The sequence below is a fragment of the Melanostigma gelatinosum genome, assembly GCF_949748355.1.
Source record: "Melanostigma gelatinosum genome assembly, chromosome: 15".
NCBI lineage: Eukaryota > Metazoa > Chordata > Actinopteri > Perciformes > Zoarcidae > Melanostigma > Melanostigma gelatinosum.
In genome coordinates, this window is record NC_136648.1 from 12,380,701 (window position 1) to 12,399,647 (window position 18,947).

Genomic DNA, 18,947 nt, shown 5'->3' on the forward strand with positions numbered 1-18,947 from the left:
ATTTGTGACAAACAAGCAAGGTTGGGAGAAGCCAGCCAAAACAATCTGTTGATTTTAAAATGAAGTTAGAAAAGAAGTCAGAGATCACCTATGGACAACCAAAGGGGCAGCCTATAGGTGCCTGGTGAAGCGTTGAGGTAGAAGACAAAGAAGCACAGAGGTAAATATTGATGAAGAAATGAGAATGGCAATCTCAATGAAGTCATTTGAGCATCTGTGTCGTATAATCTACAATCATACTTACGGAGTCTACAAAACGGTTATTTCAATTCCTGTCAGTAAAATTGTGTAATTAGCACGACAAAGGACTACGTTTAACATGAGCCTTAGTTGAAAGTAGGAAGAGCGTGGAAGTACTCCTGTGGTTGCGGATCTTGTCTTCACAAAGAAGCTGGAGGAGAAAGATAAAGAAAAAAGGACAATGGGAATGCGTGACGGCTGGTTAGGGAAGGATCCAAGCACTGCCCTGGAGGATGGGGACTTTGCCATGGCGGCTGAGATGAGCGAGCGAGTGAGTGAGCATTATGTTTCTGTTGAGAAGCATAAAGCAGCCAAAGGGCCAAGTTGAGAAAACAGCTTGGGAGAAATTAAAGCAGCAGGGTTCTACCAGTAAGACGACTGCTGTGTGGAACCTTACAGTACTATGCACCTACACTCCTAAACTCCTTCACTTGTTACTGAGCCAAGACAACAGAGGGCAGTGTTGTATCACACTGCAGCTTCATGCGGAGGACGAAGACTGAGCAGAGGTTAAATCCCCCACCAGTTGTCATGGGTAATTTACTTCAACAACTTAAATTGACTTTACCCTGATAGGGATAGACATCTGATTCATCTTTATAAATTGCTAACTTCTCAACCAAAATGTGAAGAATCTGGTGTTGTAAAAAGGTGGGTAGGGGGTTCGGTTGGCGGGGCTGCAGATGTACCTGAGCCTACTATTCGTCCCACGGTGATGTCCGTTTCCAACTCTGAAACACAAAATGGTCAGTTAGCACCTTTTGAGGTCAGTCTGTTATGGCAGCATTGGGTTTGAAAATAATGCCAACTGCAAATGTCAGACATTACAGAGCAAGAAGAAGAAGAGGAGGAGGAGAAGTTAGAATTGTAATTCAACCCACTGGGATTAAAGCTACGGATTTGCAATCTTTATTCAAAGGCGGAAAGCCCAATGAGGTGGAAAATTAACTGCAGAGAGCCTCCATTGTGATTCGAGGTTATTGTGGCAGAAATATATTGACAGTTGCCCGAAAGAACTGAGTGAGTGAATGAGCCCAAACATCTTTGGTTGTAAAACAAAAGAAACTGATGAGAGGTAGATGAAAGTGGTCAAAATGGAAAGCTTTCATTGTCGAGTTAGCAGAGATGTATATTCCGTGAAAAATTAAACCGCAACACCCCAGTGCAAAATCACTCGCTTTACAGTCACCCAGTAGAAATGGTCTAGTCTCAGTGCCTCTACCTGTGATTCTCTTCCCTTCAGACCCTTTAGTCAGGACTACAGTTGTCTCTTCTGCTTCACTCTCTGAAAACAAAAGGGGGTTAAGATACTGAACAAAGAGCAGCACTGTGGCGCTGTGAGAGCAACTAGTAAAAGACCAAAGTACTCCGAATATAAAAACAAAAAAAATGTGTTTGACATCAGCGAGCGTCAGCAAAAACACAGACCGTGGCTACGCACAAAAAACAGATGCACACAAAAGGCAGACACACAGACAGAACGAAACAAAACATCAATATTTGAATGCTGATCCTCCGAAGTCCACCACCACAGTAGTGCCATGCATAGAGTAGAGCAACAATACAAGATTAACGTTGAGGAATGTTAAATAATTACTTATTAGTCACTGACTTGCTCTGAACGTACTTAAAGCCGTGTTTATTATGCTCGAAGATTTTGGCACCTTTCAGATTAATCATTACAATTTGTTTTACCAAAGAGATAGAACTGAGGACCTTTAATAGAGAATAGGGTTAGCTTCAGACAAAAACAAACAGGTTTCAGGAAATGTCTCTCTCACTTCTATCAAAACAATCAGAGGACATCTGCCATGTTGTTTCTGCCAAAAACATTTGTGACAAAAACACAGCGTCTAATTCTGCCAATGAAACTTGCTGTACAGAACTGTGTTCTTTTACAACAGACTGCAGGCACAACAGACTCTCCATGAGAGGGCTTGTGGCTGATCAAAGTTAGTAAGCGTCAAACTCTGTTCCAGCTGAAACCGTATCACTGATGACCACAAGACAAGACAATCCCTAATGTTGAAAACCAAGCTGGGTCAGGATTACTTGGAGCACGCTCATTGAGCAACTGTTGATCTCACTGCTAATCAAGCACTGATGGTGACAGAGAATAGCAGACCCACATGGCAACATCATGGATAGTTTATGTGCTAAGTGCAAAAACACTTTTCTTTCAAGACTTACACAGAGAATCATTATTAGAAAAGAATGGATTTATGTCATAACATTTTCATGAACTGATGCAGTTCAGTTGAGGGGTGACATCAAGAGGGTTGTAAGTTGTGGCTTCTTGCCCTAAATGTCAGCAGCTTGGCTGGTGGAACACATTCATTTCACATCCTGCAGGTGTTTATTTGAAGTGTGATTTGACACCCCGGGGCGGTGTTCCTGTCTCTTGCAAGAAAGCAAACCATTATAAGTGACTGCACTGCAGGGAAGATCTGAATTCAAAAATAAGTGTGCTGCTACTGCATTGTACACCACACTGCACTTTACTTCCCTCCTTCAACTAAAGTTGAGCAGGACAAGTCCCACAGGTCCCAAAAGCACTCGGTCGTAATACTAAAGTGTATTGCCCGTATACCGTCTGTGTCTTTCCAAAACACAAAAACCTTTTATCCCGTGACTAAAATACCAAATGTATGCCATGTGATAACAAGTGTAACAACACAGCACACAGGGAAATTTCACTTCTGCAGTTAACCCACTCTGTATAGAAGTGGGCGGCTACTATACAGCTGCCCCGGGAATAGGTTGGGGGTCTGGTGTCTCCGGTGCAACACATTACAACACATGAAGAAGAACAGGCCATGCCATCAGGTGGCGCTACATACAGCAGCTGGTTAAGCCCAGCTCCTGTCACAGCCCACCGTGGCAAGCACCCCACACACATCTATATGTTCCATTTGTCTGTGACCGAGTCTACAATTCAAGAATGAGGAAGAGAGATCATCCACCTTTGATCCTCTCAGTGAGACTGCATAGCTTAGCTGACCAGGGCAGAGGGCAGGCGAGACCATCCACATGCTTCTCTTTCTCCTTTGACCGTATGAGAGCCAAACATCTGGCACCACAGCGAGGCAGAAAGCCAACAGTTCCCACTGCAACTCGGAGCTCCCCTCTTTTAGCTTTGTGCTATTGAACCGAAAGTCAGGAAAAATATAAGCTTCGTTCTTTTCGCTCTTCTCACATCAAAAAGGGTGTCAAGCGGCTCTATTGAAATAAACTGGCTGCATATTACTTCAATCCCATGCAGGAGACAAAACAAGGTTGAAAGCGTTTCTCTTCACTGCTTTGGAGTGTAGATGTTTGGGCAAACTGTAGACAAACTGGAAGGTGACGCAACAGAAAACAAGAGCCTTGTTAAACAGAGACCTTGGTCCCAGCTTGAGAAATCACTTTGACATGGACCACAGTCACGGTGATCTGCTGATCAGGTCAGTGATGAAACACACGAAAAGATGAGTCATTTAGCAATGTTGAAGACAAACGTCTAGTTTAGCAGACCTAGCTATATGGGAAAATGAAGAAAGTATTAACTATATAATCAAAGTATATAGAAACAATGATATCTGGGCTTATTTATGTCAGGCAGCTTTCCACGGCTACCACAAAGTGGACAAACTGCAACAGTACGACACATAAAGGTAGAAAGGAAGATCAAGTTCAACAATACAGACGGTTTGAAATGAACATTGGACCCTCTGAATGGGAGCCTGCTAGAACAGGGATGGGTCAGTTAAAACAACGGAGTACCAGAATACATTTACAGGTAGAAAATCGACGCTTGAGACGAGGGAAACCTGAAGTCTCATTTCTCCACATGGTTGAAGCAATGCTGGAGAACAGTGATGAGTTGGAAGGAAAGTAATGAAACCAAAGAAGATTCTGAGTCATTTAGCAGTATAATGTTCTTCTCCATAGCTTGACTGCTTCAGACACCCATCAGCTGTTTAAGCATAAATACATTTTGTCATAAACTTCATAATTTACAGTGTATATTCAGATATTTAGACGGTATCATCACATTTGAGCTAAGGACAAATCTACAGAAATACTATTGTCCCATGTGGGAAAATTGTTGAGTAACTTCAATGGAGAAATGCTTCTTTTCAAACATGAAATCGCCATGTATGAGGAGTGACAAACATGTCTGAATGGAGCTCATGACAAATATTACCAATGACAATAAACTGCTGATAATTGACACTGAGCAAAGAGCAAGCCCACACAACCACAGTCTCAAAAACGCCATCCTGAATCATCATATCGCCAGCCACAAACGTAATCCCTTTACCCAATATCAGTGTTGCTCATGACTTTATTTTTGCAGCACACGGGCACCAGTTGGGAAAGCAGTGGACCTGACAGGAATGGGCACATTGCCACGTCAAACATATCCAGATTGGTTTTGGCTGGGACTACAAAAAAAACCAATCCCAACTCCAGTAGGGCTGTGTATTGGCAAGAATCTGTCAATGCCATACGTACCATGAGACAGGGTTTACAATTTAATATTTTTATTAAGAACACAGCGCCATGAGAAAAATCTGAGTATCTGAGCTTTTATGCAATCAGAAAAGTGGCATCTTAGCATTTATTCCAACATCACAGATTTTTTTGTGAATCTATACAGTATCAACAACTAGAATATTGCATTACTCAAAAGTATCAATATTTTTCTTACACCGCTAAACTCAAGTTCCAGAGCAAAATGTTTACATTAAAGCCAGTGTGACGACATCAATGAACCAACACATGGCGAGATAGAAAAAGGGAAAAAGCATGGCGTCCCTCTAGCTATGCTCTCAAAACAAAATGTGAAACGCCGACATTTGTGTTTTCTTTGTCAAAAATTTCTCCCTCGGAATGTTTTCCTAGAAAATAGACTTTAGAGAAATCTTCTAGCCCCCTCTGCTGGATATTAACAGCTGCTTCAGGGCACCCACACAGTGTGACCACCCCGATGAGCTGTATTTAACATTCTGAACATTTAACAGCTTTAAGTGCATGTCAACATGCCCTGCTGGTTAACTCACGGCCGCCCGCGCTGCACTGCTCTCTATGGCGGTAAAAGCTGATAATGCCAACCCGACCGACAGCATCGTCGCGGAAGCATACCACCCGCCCTCTGGTTCCCCCTCTGGTAAACACGGTTAGCTCTGTCTGCACTTTTGCCGTAGTTTGAGAGGCAATCGAAATGCTCCCAATCTCGGATCTCGCACCTTTGAGCGGGAAGTGGAAGACGTGCCTCCTCAGCAGGTTATAAAGGGTATAGCAAAACTGCATATTCAGTTTTGTGAGTTTTGGTTTCATCATCCATGTGTGGCGATCTCAAAATGCCATTTCCTTTAATCCACAAAAGCAGACGAGAACATAAGTATGAAGCCTAAAAGAGAGTAAGAAAATCATCTCTTTAGTTAACACAGAGGTATTCTTACTGAAGTCAATTTAGAGAGCTGTCAATAGCTTTCCATTCATGAGACAACACGCATGGGCTGGTTTATACTGGCGGATATGGAGCAACTAACACTGGCTGTACAAGAAAATCTGATTAAGATCCCCCCCCCCCCCACCACATCCGGCGCTCTGGTGAAGTGAATGAAAAACGAATTTAATGTCAGAGACAGATATATAGGTTTTGACACACCAACACACAGCGTGACATACTCGCGGTTCTGCACAATAAAACCAAACAGATAGACGGACGGTTACTTGGCAGTCAGCACAGAGAGGCACAACATGTTTAACACATTTGCTCAATAATGTGTAGGTTTCAAAATAATAATGACGGATGGATGATCAGGTGATGAATCAATGTTACAAACAGTCGGACTGGAGATGTCACTTACGAGGCTTCTGGCCCCATACGTGTAGATGCAGCTTCCCAGAGGAGTAGTAAATAAAGCCTAGGACCAGCATGGGGCACAGGACGAACATCAGCTTGTGAGTGGGCTTCATGGTCTTCAGTCATTCACATGGCACCATCCAGGTCATCACCTGTAATGACGAGAGGGCACAGGGACATTGTATTTATACATCACAAAAAAGGAACTCCTCTGGTGGCAGCAAGGACACACCAACAAGGCGATAAAACACAGCGAGAGCAAAGAAGAACACAAAGACACACAGGTTCACAGAGTGTGGCAAGAGGGAAGAGCCAATTGAAGACAGGTTGGAGGGAAAAGGTGTATATATATATATAAAACGAGATAATATAATGTAAGTAGGTAAATGGGATGAAAGGTAGGTTTATAAAGATTGTTTTTGGTCTGACTCCAGCTAGGTTGAATCTGAAATCTCTTCCTGTGGGCATATTGTACACACCATCCTCTCTCCTTGAAGAATATTCAATTGAATATTGAAAAAGAAATCATTCGCTGTGTCATTTGATTTGAATCTTAATTAACTTGTTGCTGTAGAAGAAGCAGAACGGAGATGCAGGAAGTCCGTTTTTGTGGTCATTTTGTTTTTGTGGCGCAGTCATGACAGCGAGTGGCGCTGATGGCTACACACTGCTACTTATCAGATGGCCGAGCATCCGTTAAAAATGTCTGTCTCCAAAACAGTACAGTTACTAGCAGTTTACAGGAAACCACGCCCTCGGTGCTGAAGAAAGCACGATAGTTTCAAGATAACGGCGCTCAACGCTCCCCTGTCATCGCTGGTTATTTTGGTTAGCGGTGAGGATACAAAACTACTGCTCCATCCAATTGATCGCACGTCTCTAAACTGCCTCAGGTACAGATGATCTAGATATGGACTGTCCAGATTATACATGTATTGAACAAGCAAAACAGGCCGTGAATCATGTCCAGTGCCTGACAGCAGACAAGACAACCCATTAGTCATCAGTGTGTCGATGTGTGGCCTATGTTTTGAACAAACTGCTAATTAGCTCGAGTCATCTATAGTTCTTATGAACTGCAAACCCAGCACTGTGCAACTGCTGTCAATCCCAGATGCTTTGTATTTCAGCATAATCTACATCTTTCGTCACAAATGTTGAAACCCAACATGCAGTGCAGAATTTCTCAGATGTTGCATTAAGATATTTGTTGCGTCATTGTGAGAACGAACACAGGCAAGTGCAAATGAGGAACTATAAAGCTTTAGCACAAGGAGCGTGAGCAGAGTTGAGCTCCGATAACACTGTAAAACCTCTGCTAAATCATGCATTATGCAGTTCATAATCCAGCAGATGCAATCCACCAGGTTCAAATGAAACTCGTTAATACTCTACTTATCCCCACACATAAAACATTAAATAATACAACCAATAAATCTATAGGTTGACTGTAAACTGCAAATTGTTTATACCCTAAAAATTACCAGAAATCACTGACTAGGCATGGAAAAATAGACACCTGTGAAGTACATTGAACAGTATTTACTGTTAAGTATAATGTATCCAAATGCACATAAACATGCGGGTGAGATCAAGCAGTGGGTTATTTCCGCCTACGGATATTCGTCTTCTTTAGACATAACATCATACAACACTAACGATAACTTTACGCAACGAGCGTTAAATGGAAACACAACATATATATCCGTGTCAGGAAAAGACAAAAAAAAAAAAAAGTGATTTAGCAGCAGAAAAGAACGCATGTAACGGTCCCACAGAGTAATTTAAACGTTGCGCTTTAATCACAACATCAGTGTGTCACGGGTTTCAGTGGCAGCAGTGACTTTCTGCTCCAAACATCACACTTCTTTCTTATGCACAGTTGCATAAGCTTTTGCATTTCAGGCCGTGTCGAAAGGTATCTAACGTTACTTTCCACGGGTTACTACCGTTAGTTCGCCGAGCGAGCTACGTTAACGGCAAAAAACGAAGTTTAGCAGCTAGCATTACAAACCTGGAAACGGAACTTTGCGGTCCCACAACACAACGCTAAAAGTTAGGTTACCTCAGTCTCGCCAATGTCTACTTAACATTACCGGGAGGGTTCGTCGTAAACTCTGTTTACGCTGCCGTTGTAACGGGAATGTATGACAACTGCTGGATATTCACCAACGGATGAATCAACGTAGAGAAAAGAACAGCGAATGTAAAGCTGCTAACCGTTACGTTAGCTTAGCCGGTCGCTATGCTAACAACGCTACGTTGGCATAGTGGGACGTTTGCCTTGATCCCGGTCGGCAGGCCCACCGCGTAAAAGAACACCTCTGGTTGGGAAAATGTGTGGCCAGAGGCGAGCTTGGGTACAAGCGCTACCCGTGGCCTAAACAGTCCACACACGTAAGATAAATACTAATGTGAAACCACACAGAGTGTACCAAAGGCTGACAAGAAGAGAACAATGCAAAGGTAATCCGGCGGAGGTTAGGAGAATCATGGACCACCGGTTCGCCAACATTAACGACTAAAACACGGCGCAGCGGCGTCTCATTGTCGCTTCCAATTGATTGGTGGGATCATAGATGTTACCTTTTCTTCTCTTCTGAGTCCCCGGGTCAGAAACAATAATCAGCCTTAGTTTAAATGAAGGACTGGTCGATAGAACGACCGTGTTCTCCCTCCTCTCCAAGCCATCGTGATGAAATCCGTGGAAGTGTCCTGGATCTGTAACGTTAAGCTCAAGACCTCCAGTCTGACTGCGTGTTTCCCCTTCTGTCTCACCAGCTCTAGTTCACATCAAGACAGGCAGAACAAAAAACAGCCCCCTCCCTCCATTAACGTTATTATTATCAGCGGCGGAAGCAGCCGCAGCTTTCTGTCCTACAGCAACACAGTTTTCCAGTCAGTCACATGGTGTATCTCTGTGAATTTCGATGCCCCCTCCTCCTCCTGATTTTACAGCGTTTAAATGAATGCACCTTTTCATCTGGGCCTTCACGTGGTGCTCCCTCTCTGCACATCAGCTGTCAACAGCATTGTAGAGATGCAGTAATGTGTACACCTCCATGGACTGCCTGCACAACAACCATAATGGTTTGTGATCCTCCAGCACTATTTATTGATTGGCTGTACAGGTGAGAGGCTTGTTTTTAGTGGTAGTCTTTAGAGTTTGCTGAAATCCAAAGACCTAACTGTAAATGGTGTAAAAATAGACTGAAAATCATGATCCCACAGAGCTTAAATAGTTTTGCAAGTCGGTATATAGTCTAAATATAGAAAACACCACCATCAAGTGACTGTCTTTGGTGGCTCTGTTGCTTTTTTCTGAAATGTTCAGCTCTAACTATGCCTTGGAGGACTACAGATAAACATTACTGAAGTGTAAGCCCCTTTGCTCCTTGATTCATTCTGATACCTTCCAGGATGATAATGTTCGTATCCACTCAAGCCGTAAAACTGTTTGTCACAAGCTGTAATTTGGACTCTTGTTGAGTGTATATATAGATTACTTGTATCCAATGATGCGGTTTCTACAGTTTCGGCCATCATGAAGTCAGAAAACCCAGGTGGTCAAACATGATCACTCCTGAAAACTGGCTGCAGAGAAAGAAACGCGTACAACTTACACAGGAATGTATGGAAAGGAGAAAAAAAAGATGAACTAAGCTGATGAAGAACCAAAAGTAGTCGTCCGTTAAACATTTTAATTGAGTTTCTTTCTTAAATGATGAATGAGTAAAGGTTCAGGATGGGTTTGGACACTCCTCCCATTGGAAATCAATTGGCTGAATTAATATTTTGTAGGTATGAAAGGTATAAAAAAACAACATTGTATGTCTATTATGATTGGTCCAAGATCATGTTGGAAAAGCATCATACACCTACTGGAGCAATTGACGCTGATGTCTACTGGAAAACTACTCATCAGCCAGGCTCATGCATGCATCCATAGAGAAGCAATGAACACTTTCATGGATATGAAGTGAACAAAACTCGCTCTCTCCATGTGCGATGAATTACTGCACAGGAAATAGGAGTTACCTCATGTTCCTGTGCACACATGTACAGCCAAGGTCATGTATAAGTAGATTCAATTGTCGAATGTAATCCTCACACTGCTCGCTGTCAATCTCATTGTAAACCCAAGAGCACTAATAACAAGAGCAGCGTAGAGAGGTGGCATAAGAGATTCACACACTGGTGTTCCTACAAATGAATGTTTATCGAGGTGGTTCAAGCTTCTCAGAAAAGAAGTTCCTATTTCAATATGTGCATAACTTGTACTCTGATAAGGAACTTAAGGGGAGGCAGTCATCATAGCTGTTGCTTTTTCTAAGCTTGTGTGGGATTCCTCGTGAGGTGGCAGCACTTCATGGCCCTTGGGCCACAGATCATTCGTTTACATTACACTTACAAGATGGAATGATCAGTAGCCACAGAAAACAACGCAAGGAGCTGAAATGTTCCATTCTCTAACCCTGTCTGGGAAGCACACAGTTTGTCAACCAGTAAAGAGCCGAGTTCTTGAAGGGAAAAGACCCCATTTAAATGTGCACGCCCGCACACGTCCAAGCATTCGCTTCACTGTACATCCCAAGTCTAGTTGCCAAGATGAATTTGAGCCAAATGAATTTGATCCTTTTGGGTTTGAAACGTGCTCACTCATTTTATGATTGGGGTTTTCCTGCTTTTTCTTGGTCAGGCCCCATTCTTCTCATGCTAATAATTAACCATCAAACTGGCAAATAACAAGTGTGGAGTTGAGTGGCAGGCCTGTCATGATAACAGAAAGACATGCTCCAATGGAAATGATGTCCTTCATGCAGTATGGGTTGTGTAATGAGTGCCACGAGCAGCAACACCATGAAGTCCGTTACTGGAATTGGCATTTGATCTTCGAGTGTATAGTCAGACAGTTTGTGCTGTGCACAAGCTCCTACTAAAGTCCACTCCAGGAGCTTAAAGGTACAATAGATCAGTGGGTGATGCTACAAGGGAAAAATATCATGTGCTTGTATTAATTGTGACAGAAGGGCAATTTCTGTACTTCAGGCTTCAATAAAACTTTATATTTCACATGTGAGTGATAATACCGGGAGACAGGAAATGATCAATACCGGGAGACAGCAAATGCTCAATTATACAAACGTAGCCCACCAGAGATTGTAAACCGCAGGATAAAACCTGTGCTGCGCCTACAGCTTCTACCCCTACTATCCATAAAAGCTGAGTCATGAATCCCACTTTAATGGAACTTAATCTAAATGTGTGTCTTTCACCTCTGTTGCAAGCGATGACATCATCTAACTTAGCATGCAGAGACATTATATTGAGCCATGGCATTAACAAGTGTATTCTTATCCCCAGTAGCCTGCAGTACGTCAAACTGCTCAAGATATCTTGAAGCAGATTTTCCATGTTTGATCCCATCGTCTGACCAGAGCCAGATATTATTGCGGCAAAATAAATAATTGATTGTTGTCATCTGAATCATAGCGGAAGTATTTGCTTAATAGGGTATCTTTTGCTCTGGCGGGCAGGCAACAGGAAATAAACAAGTGCTAATGGGATACTAATAGAGCCCATACAGAGGCAGATGAGTGCATCTGAATGAACAACACTTTCAATTTTTCAATATAAGTACTGAGTTGGGCCACATCTTGACCACAGGCAAGATAGAATATTATCTAAAATCGGCTTATTGTCGTTCCTCCTTTATCAGACGGAACAAAAGATCCTTTTAGTGTTGCAATCATTTGGGGTCATGGCTTTCAGAGAAAGAAAAACATATTTTCTTTGAATACTTTGACATTTTGAGAAATACACTCATTTGCTCTCTTGCCAAAAGTGAAAAGAGAGGACTGACTCATATCCGCATGCTAAATATGAAGCTAGAGCCGGTTAGCTTAGCAGGTTTGTAGCGTAGTTTAACATAAAGACTTGAAGCAGGAGGAAACAGCTATCCTAGCTCGGTAAAATGTAAAAATGTCACGCTTTTAGTTTAGTAGTAGCCTATAACCACAACGTGACATTTATACATTTACGTTTTTTGTATATATCAAACAAACAGGATATAATATGTTAATTATTTAGCTTAGAAGGTGCTAGTAGGCAGATTTTGTTACCTGCACACAGAGCCAGGCTAGCTAAACTAAGCTGATAAGCTAAGCTAGCTCTACTGTAGTCTCATATTTAGCATACAGACATGAGAGTAATTTACCAAAGTGGAATGAAAGAGCAAGACGGCTCAATAGCACCATAAGAGACGTTGCTAAATACGCATTCATTCAATGGTATCGATTGAGTCAGCAGTATCTCATACACAAGGTAATAAAAGACGATACAGTGAGTGTGTCCGGCTTTCACTGGACTAATGATACCCACCCTATAATATAACCAAAATCACTCTTGTAGTCAACAATATGCGCTTGTGAGGTGATGTGCAAAGCAGTGGTCACCTTTCAAGTCAAGAGTTTTTACGCTTAAAGAAGTATAAAACCTGGCAGAGATCTCGTTCACATTCTTTCTTCCCTCTCTGTTTACCGTCCTCATGTTTAAACAATTACATCCAATCTCTTGCCCATGCATGACTTCATTAAACACAAGTAATGTGTCTATTCAAGACTGCAATTAAAGTAAACACAAGAAAGCAAGGTTATTCAGCAATGAATCAACAGATCAAGTCACAAACAGCCATACTGAGTTTTTAGGTATTAATCTTCTCAACCAGCTCTCTGCAAGAAAACAAGTGAGTTGATCACCTAAAATGTTGTCTTATCTGTTGAATATGAAGCTCCTATTTGCTAAAACTCTGCTTATGGAGCCACTTTCTCCCTTCCTAGAGTTCACCGCGGAGTTTATTTACAGCCCCACACGACCAAGGTCATGTATTCGTTCCTGGCAAACAAGTAATTCCTGTTTTTGTTTCAAGCCTCTATCACTGTTCATGCAGATATTGTATTTTAGGCGACAGATTACAAGGAAAAAAACATTCCCACACAAACAGAAAAACAAACATTACATCTCCAATGCTGGATATATTTTTTTGGGACGATATAATGTGCATTATTTGGGCCTTTAAAATGTTTTCACCCTTGTCATGTCTGATAGTGTAAGACTCTATCGCCATATGATCAGCTGAGCGATGCTTCTGGGCTGAGGATGTGACTTTTAGGCTCTTCCTTTAAAACTGATTATCCTGCTTTAAATATGTGTGACACGTTCAATTATTATTATTCAAATGACTTATGATATATGTGCCTGTGGTTTATGACCTAAAATTTCCCAAAAGGTAGAAAAACAAATTACCTTTTCGGCTGTCCAGAGTATTCGTCCACTGGAAGAAATGATCACATAGAGCAGTCTCTCCAAAAGAGAGAGGAAAGCCGAAAATGCAATAGTGTGTGGTCACTGTCCTTTTAGCACTCCCTGCAAACATTAGTTAACCAATAACAGGGAGGATTTGAAGAACAGAAAACTCTGCTACATGATCCCAATTAACCACAAGCAGCACAGACAAACAATTGTAAACCAATGATAAGATAGGAACCTCTATTTAGCCTGTTACGCTTTCAAACATGAAGAAAATAACTGATGTGGTTATCCAGTTTCATTTCATAACAGGTCTGGGGATGTAGCAGAAAACCCAGAGACAAATGGAGGACTTTGATGTGACCTTTGTACTGGAGGTATACTGCAAGCACAATGCACACTTTTGTAAATCAGCGTATATTGTGAGAGATATGTTGTGGGATTTGGATCCTTTGAACAAATACTATGCATATTTGTCTAAGTAACAAGATTTTGTGCAAAACCTAACAAATCAGTCTCTTAAATGATGTAAATGCCTAAAGCTGAACATGCGTTTTACTATCAACCAAATGTGACTGTTCAAAAATAAATGAATACACACCAGTCATATTACTTATTCTTTTATAAAAAGGAGCATGAGACATAAGAGTTATGTGTTCGTTGCAGCAAAAATAGCATTTTGGTTATCATGACATTTCCAAAATGTTCAATCATTTACCCCCCGGCCATAACTCCACAACCCACCAAGCAGAACAGCGAGCATGAGGCCGAAGAACTGGCTTATCCAGACCACATGCTAACCCGAGTGGGTTTCATTATCACTTTGGAATTGTTGTGTGGAAACTTATTTGAACAGCCTCTTTTTCTCAAACCGCCATAGTCTTCATTTGTGGAAGGATCAGTGTCACACAATATATTTCCAGCCGGGAAAGACTGCGTGTTTGCAGACAAAAGATTGCTGAGACGATTATGGGCTCGATCAATCATGTGATAAAGCAGAGCCTGGGGGAAACCTATAGGCTTACATTGCTGCAATCTGCTGCTTAATGGGGTGGAAACAACAGGAAGTCCCATTAGAAATAAATAAGAATAGTGCTGTACAGTGTCTTAATGGCAGCACAACGTAGTTTGTATCGAAAGTAAGGCATAAAAACAGCACTGTTTTTATTCCAACAGACAGGAGATCATTCCTTCATTAGGCCTGGTGTCAGCATCATAAGCAGTGAGTATTTGTAGGAAACAAATATGCGAATAAAGACGCCAGAAAAACAAGTTACACAGCAGAATATATTTGAAATACATAGTACAGGTTCCATAAACAGCAAAGTCTCAAAGGAAAACGATACGAAACTGGTTGTCACCCAGTTTTCTCATGATGGGTCAATCTATATATGAACTCACACTTTCCCACTCTTACACATCTAGACTTTCTGTCTCCGCCACGCCATATACACACACACACACACACACACACACACACACACACACACACACACACACACACACACACACACACACACACACACACACACACACTCTCTTTCACATCCTGTGTGCACATGCACATACTTTATGTTTGTAGAAAATACAAGAGATCAGCCTACGGTCAGGTTATGGTCTCTGCCAACAGCAAATCAGTATCACACATGGTCTGATTTCATACATTCTAACAAATTTCTCATATCTGTCTTATTGAGCTGTCGTTATAGATCCTGCGTCTGTTATTGGGCTCGGCAAATTCACCGAAAGCCACTTGTTTGTTCCTGTGGAAATTTCAAAATTGAGAAGTGAGTCGTCAGCATGACTCTTCAATTATAAACGATTGCAAGACATAAGGAACTTCTCAGCTTCTCATTCCCTGTTCACTGACCTTTTAATACCATTTGCTTTGCTTTTTTTTGCATTTGCTTTGTTGATTAATGCAGAATTAATACAATTTGAGCCACACAAAAAGCAACCATTAGCCTGGGAAGGAATGAAGAAATGGAGTGAACGAGGTTGACGGTATGTTTGCTCCGACCTGCAGTTCACCTGTGTTCAGAGTTTAGAGCTATGTAGCCATGACAGTGGCTTGTAGCTCAGCTGTCAACATCCTTAATATGTCAGGCATGAACCATTGTGTGCCCCTGTTAATGGACAAATTATCTTTCATCTCATGAAGGACTAGGAAGAAAAGTCCACTGTCTCTGATGTGGTAATGAGGAACATAGTGGAAGTAGCTTTTACAAGCACAGATAACAGATCGGAAACCTGAAAGATGAACAAATATCTACAAAAGAGGAACATTCACCACGAGAAGCAGGAAGATAAATGTATTTTAAAAGTAAAGCAAATTATACTGAGAACTCATTTACCTTTAGATGTAAAGTAGTTCCCAGTATCATACCCAGTTCTGAGTAAAACATGTCATTTACTGTCAGTTTTCTGGTCCTCCGTAATCACAGATGACTGACGTACAAAATTATTGTTTGAAGCTGGTGGACACTAAATGTCTATCATTATAAAATGCATCGCTCATTAAAACGAGTTTCACTGAGGAACACACCCCGTGACAGAGCTTTAGCATCAGCACAAAAATCCTCGATTCATGTGGTAATAAAAGGCCTTATCTCTTCCCCAGCAGTTGTAATTAACTAGCTGATGAGTTATCTTCATGTCAGACACCAGCAGAAATTTTATAAAATCTGAAAGTATCATTTGTGTCAAGAGTGCTTAATCTCACCAACATAGTTTGACATTTGTATGTTCATTCCAGGAAATACCCACAAACCCCATATTCCACATGAGACAACACCTTCCTGTCATATCTGAAATAGGCCTACTTCAGATAAAGAATATCCGTATAGGCTACAGTAAAAAAGAAGGTGTTAAACCACAGTCTTCCATGGACGGCTGTAAAATGTTAAAAGCCAATTAAAAAATAATACTAGGCCCTAACCCATAGGCTTCATTAAAACTAGTGCTGGGCAACGATTCAAATATTTAATCGCGATTAATCGCAAAAAATCCATGCGATTAATCGCGATTAATCGCATTGTTATGGCAAAGTTCAACAATGAATTCAAAAGTAGTGTATTGCGCACTTTTATTTCAAAAGTACTGCTATATGAACAAAAGGGCAATAATATTTGGTTCATGAGATGCAGGTAGCATGTTTTATACTTAATGTGAATATAATTCATACTTTGTTGGCATCTTATTCTGAAAACCGGATGTTCGTCTGAAGAAACCGGATGTTGTCTCACGTTAATCTTTCCGCTAACTTTCAAAGTCCTTCGCTCGCTCCCGATCTGTGCCGTTTGAATGCGTTTACCGTGAATTTCAGCAGATAGGTGCACTAACATGACTGACTATAGGATGTTTGCTGGCTTTTATCCCACTGTTCTTGTCATCCTCTTGTTGTTATGTATATGTATTGTCTCTTGTCTTTCAATTAAAAAAAATGAAAAAAATTATAATAAATTTAAAAAATACGTTAACGCGCGATAAAATAGTTGTCGGCGTTAATTAATGAATGCGTTAACGCGAAATTAACGCGATAACTTGCCCAGCACTAATTAAAACATTATACAGTAAGTTAAATCGCGATTGAATGTAAAAGGAAATACAAAAATTTTAAATGATTACAACTAAATATATTTTGTTAAATGTATCAGGTCGATAACCACACAGGTGGAGGTTAAAGGAAAAGTAGGGCTTTATATTTATTTTTAAATTACATTTGAAAAATGTATGGGTTTGGTCAGTTATATTTTATGACTTTTTATAGTTGACTGGGAGTCATACAGTGTGGACAGAAAAGCAGCAAACAGCTTTCCTGAAAAGAGGAAGGAAATTATCAGAATCCTCTACAGGTGTTAAACTATAATGGTTTTACTGTCACTGTCTTAATGTGTGTCTTAACGTAGTTTGACTTTCCAATGTGACAATGAATGAGATAAGTGGGACTGTTGGCAGTTGACACAAGCAAATTAAAAAGGTACCTCACTGAGGAAGTTGTTTGCTCTAACCTCATGCAGCACGGCCTTTCATGAACAACGTGAAGAAGTGTCTTTGCAGAAAGGCTGATCAAATATTTCGAACGGATACAAACTGTCAGTGTCACTGTGGTCTCATGACGGCTGCAAACCAACAGATAAAAGCTACACCAATCATTTGTCTTATCAATGGACAGAGGAACACAAGGCCGCTTCACATGCAATTAATATTACCAGCTAAATGTAATTATTGCCTCAGTCTTACACTTAAACAAAATATTGCAAGCAATGAATCCTTGTGTTAAAACATGAGCAAAAACACATTATGTTCGTTGCATCTTTGCGCCACTAGAGCTTTTTAACAACTAATCTGAGTTGTTTAACTTCCCTATTTAGCTTTTTTAAGTATAAACAAGTATCCATAAGTGATGAGTCATAAAACAGACAATGAATAATTGACAAGATATGCAACAGTTATAATCATGTAAAATATAAAGACACATTTTTCAAGCTCAACATGCATTTTGTTAAAAACATGGCTGTTAGTGAATGCTTTATAAAACTTTTAATTCATTTCAATTAATGAAACACTAAATATAACAATTATACAGTGTTCTTATATGTGCTTCTACATTAAGATGTATTATAAACCATTTTTTAAGCGTAATCAGTATGTTGCTGTATACTGCTTCGTGTGGAACAAGTCAAAGCTTTTGGTTATTTGCCAATTAAACATTTAGTGTGTGTGCCAAGACAAAGACACCACTATATTTACTGCTGTTTGAAGGAAACAAGCTCTTCAAATTATTGATTAACACCAGTGTCTGAAAATCAGACATCAACAGCACAAAGCAACCTGAGCCCTGTCACTTGACTACCATGTGACTGGTCTGAGGCAGACAGTTATTGCAGACAAAAGTACCCGACTAACAGAGGGATATGAGGGAGCTACAGCTGCCGGGTCACAGGCGGGGGTGAAAGATTGTGTGACAGTTTAAATATGTAGGCGTGCAGAGACAGAGCACTGGTGTAAAAACAATAAGCTACAGCCATTTGCTTGCATGTTGTTAATGCCTGTATTCAACACTCTTTTTGGCCACAAAACAAGCTGACCTACAGTGACATAATATAACGTTTTAAGTTGAAATGGTGAACACATTAACAGACAGTTAAAAAAAAAATTAAAGACTGCAGAAGTGCCTTAAACTTGCATTCTCTCTTCTGGCCATCAGAGGGCGACTCCTCTGGCAATGGCCAAAATGTCGAAATCGATGCTTCAAAACCGCAGTCCACAATCATGGGACGACTACGTCCACTTCTTATTTACGGTCTACGTTTTTTACACATCAAGTAGATACAAAACATTAGCATTCATTTAGAGTTGTGTTTCTGGCCACCAAATGAAGGCAAACCCAATATGCCCTCTACTTTTAGCTCTGTTTTGGTCTCCACCAAATATCTGCCTCTTGAGCAGCTAGGCGTTCCACTGGGGTCATTATCGAGTTGCTATCTTTGTCTGCAGCTTGATGCTGGGAAGATGGCGGCATACAGAAGGTTTTGCCTGGTGC

At 40.9% G+C, this 18,947-nt stretch overlaps 1 protein-coding gene across 4 annotated transcripts in view; it reads right to left on the reverse strand.

The window, feature by feature from the left end:
- Positions 1–18,947, reverse strand: part of LOC306789084 (CMP-N-acetylneuraminate-beta-1,4-galactoside alpha-2,3-sialyltransferase-like) — a 47,917-nt gene that overhangs the window by 26,665 nt on the left and 2,305 nt on the right. Inside the window, exons 1-4 of one of the 4 annotated variants that reach the window (XM_079284867.1) lie at positions 8,681–8,899; positions 6,099–6,246; positions 1,463–1,525; positions 930–971 (exon numbers count right to left, since the gene is read on the reverse strand). In XM_079284867.1, the coding sequence (XP_079140993.1) occupies positions 930–971; positions 1,463–1,525; positions 6,099–6,207 (214 nt within the window). In that variant the 5' untranslated portion in view covers positions 6,208–6,246; positions 8,681–8,899. Of the gene's footprint in view, positions 1–929; positions 972–1,462; positions 1,526–6,098; positions 6,247–8,680; positions 8,901–18,947 lie in introns of those variants that run through there. The other 3 variants (XM_079284868.1, XM_079284869.1, XM_079284870.1) reach the window with 3 other exon arrangements.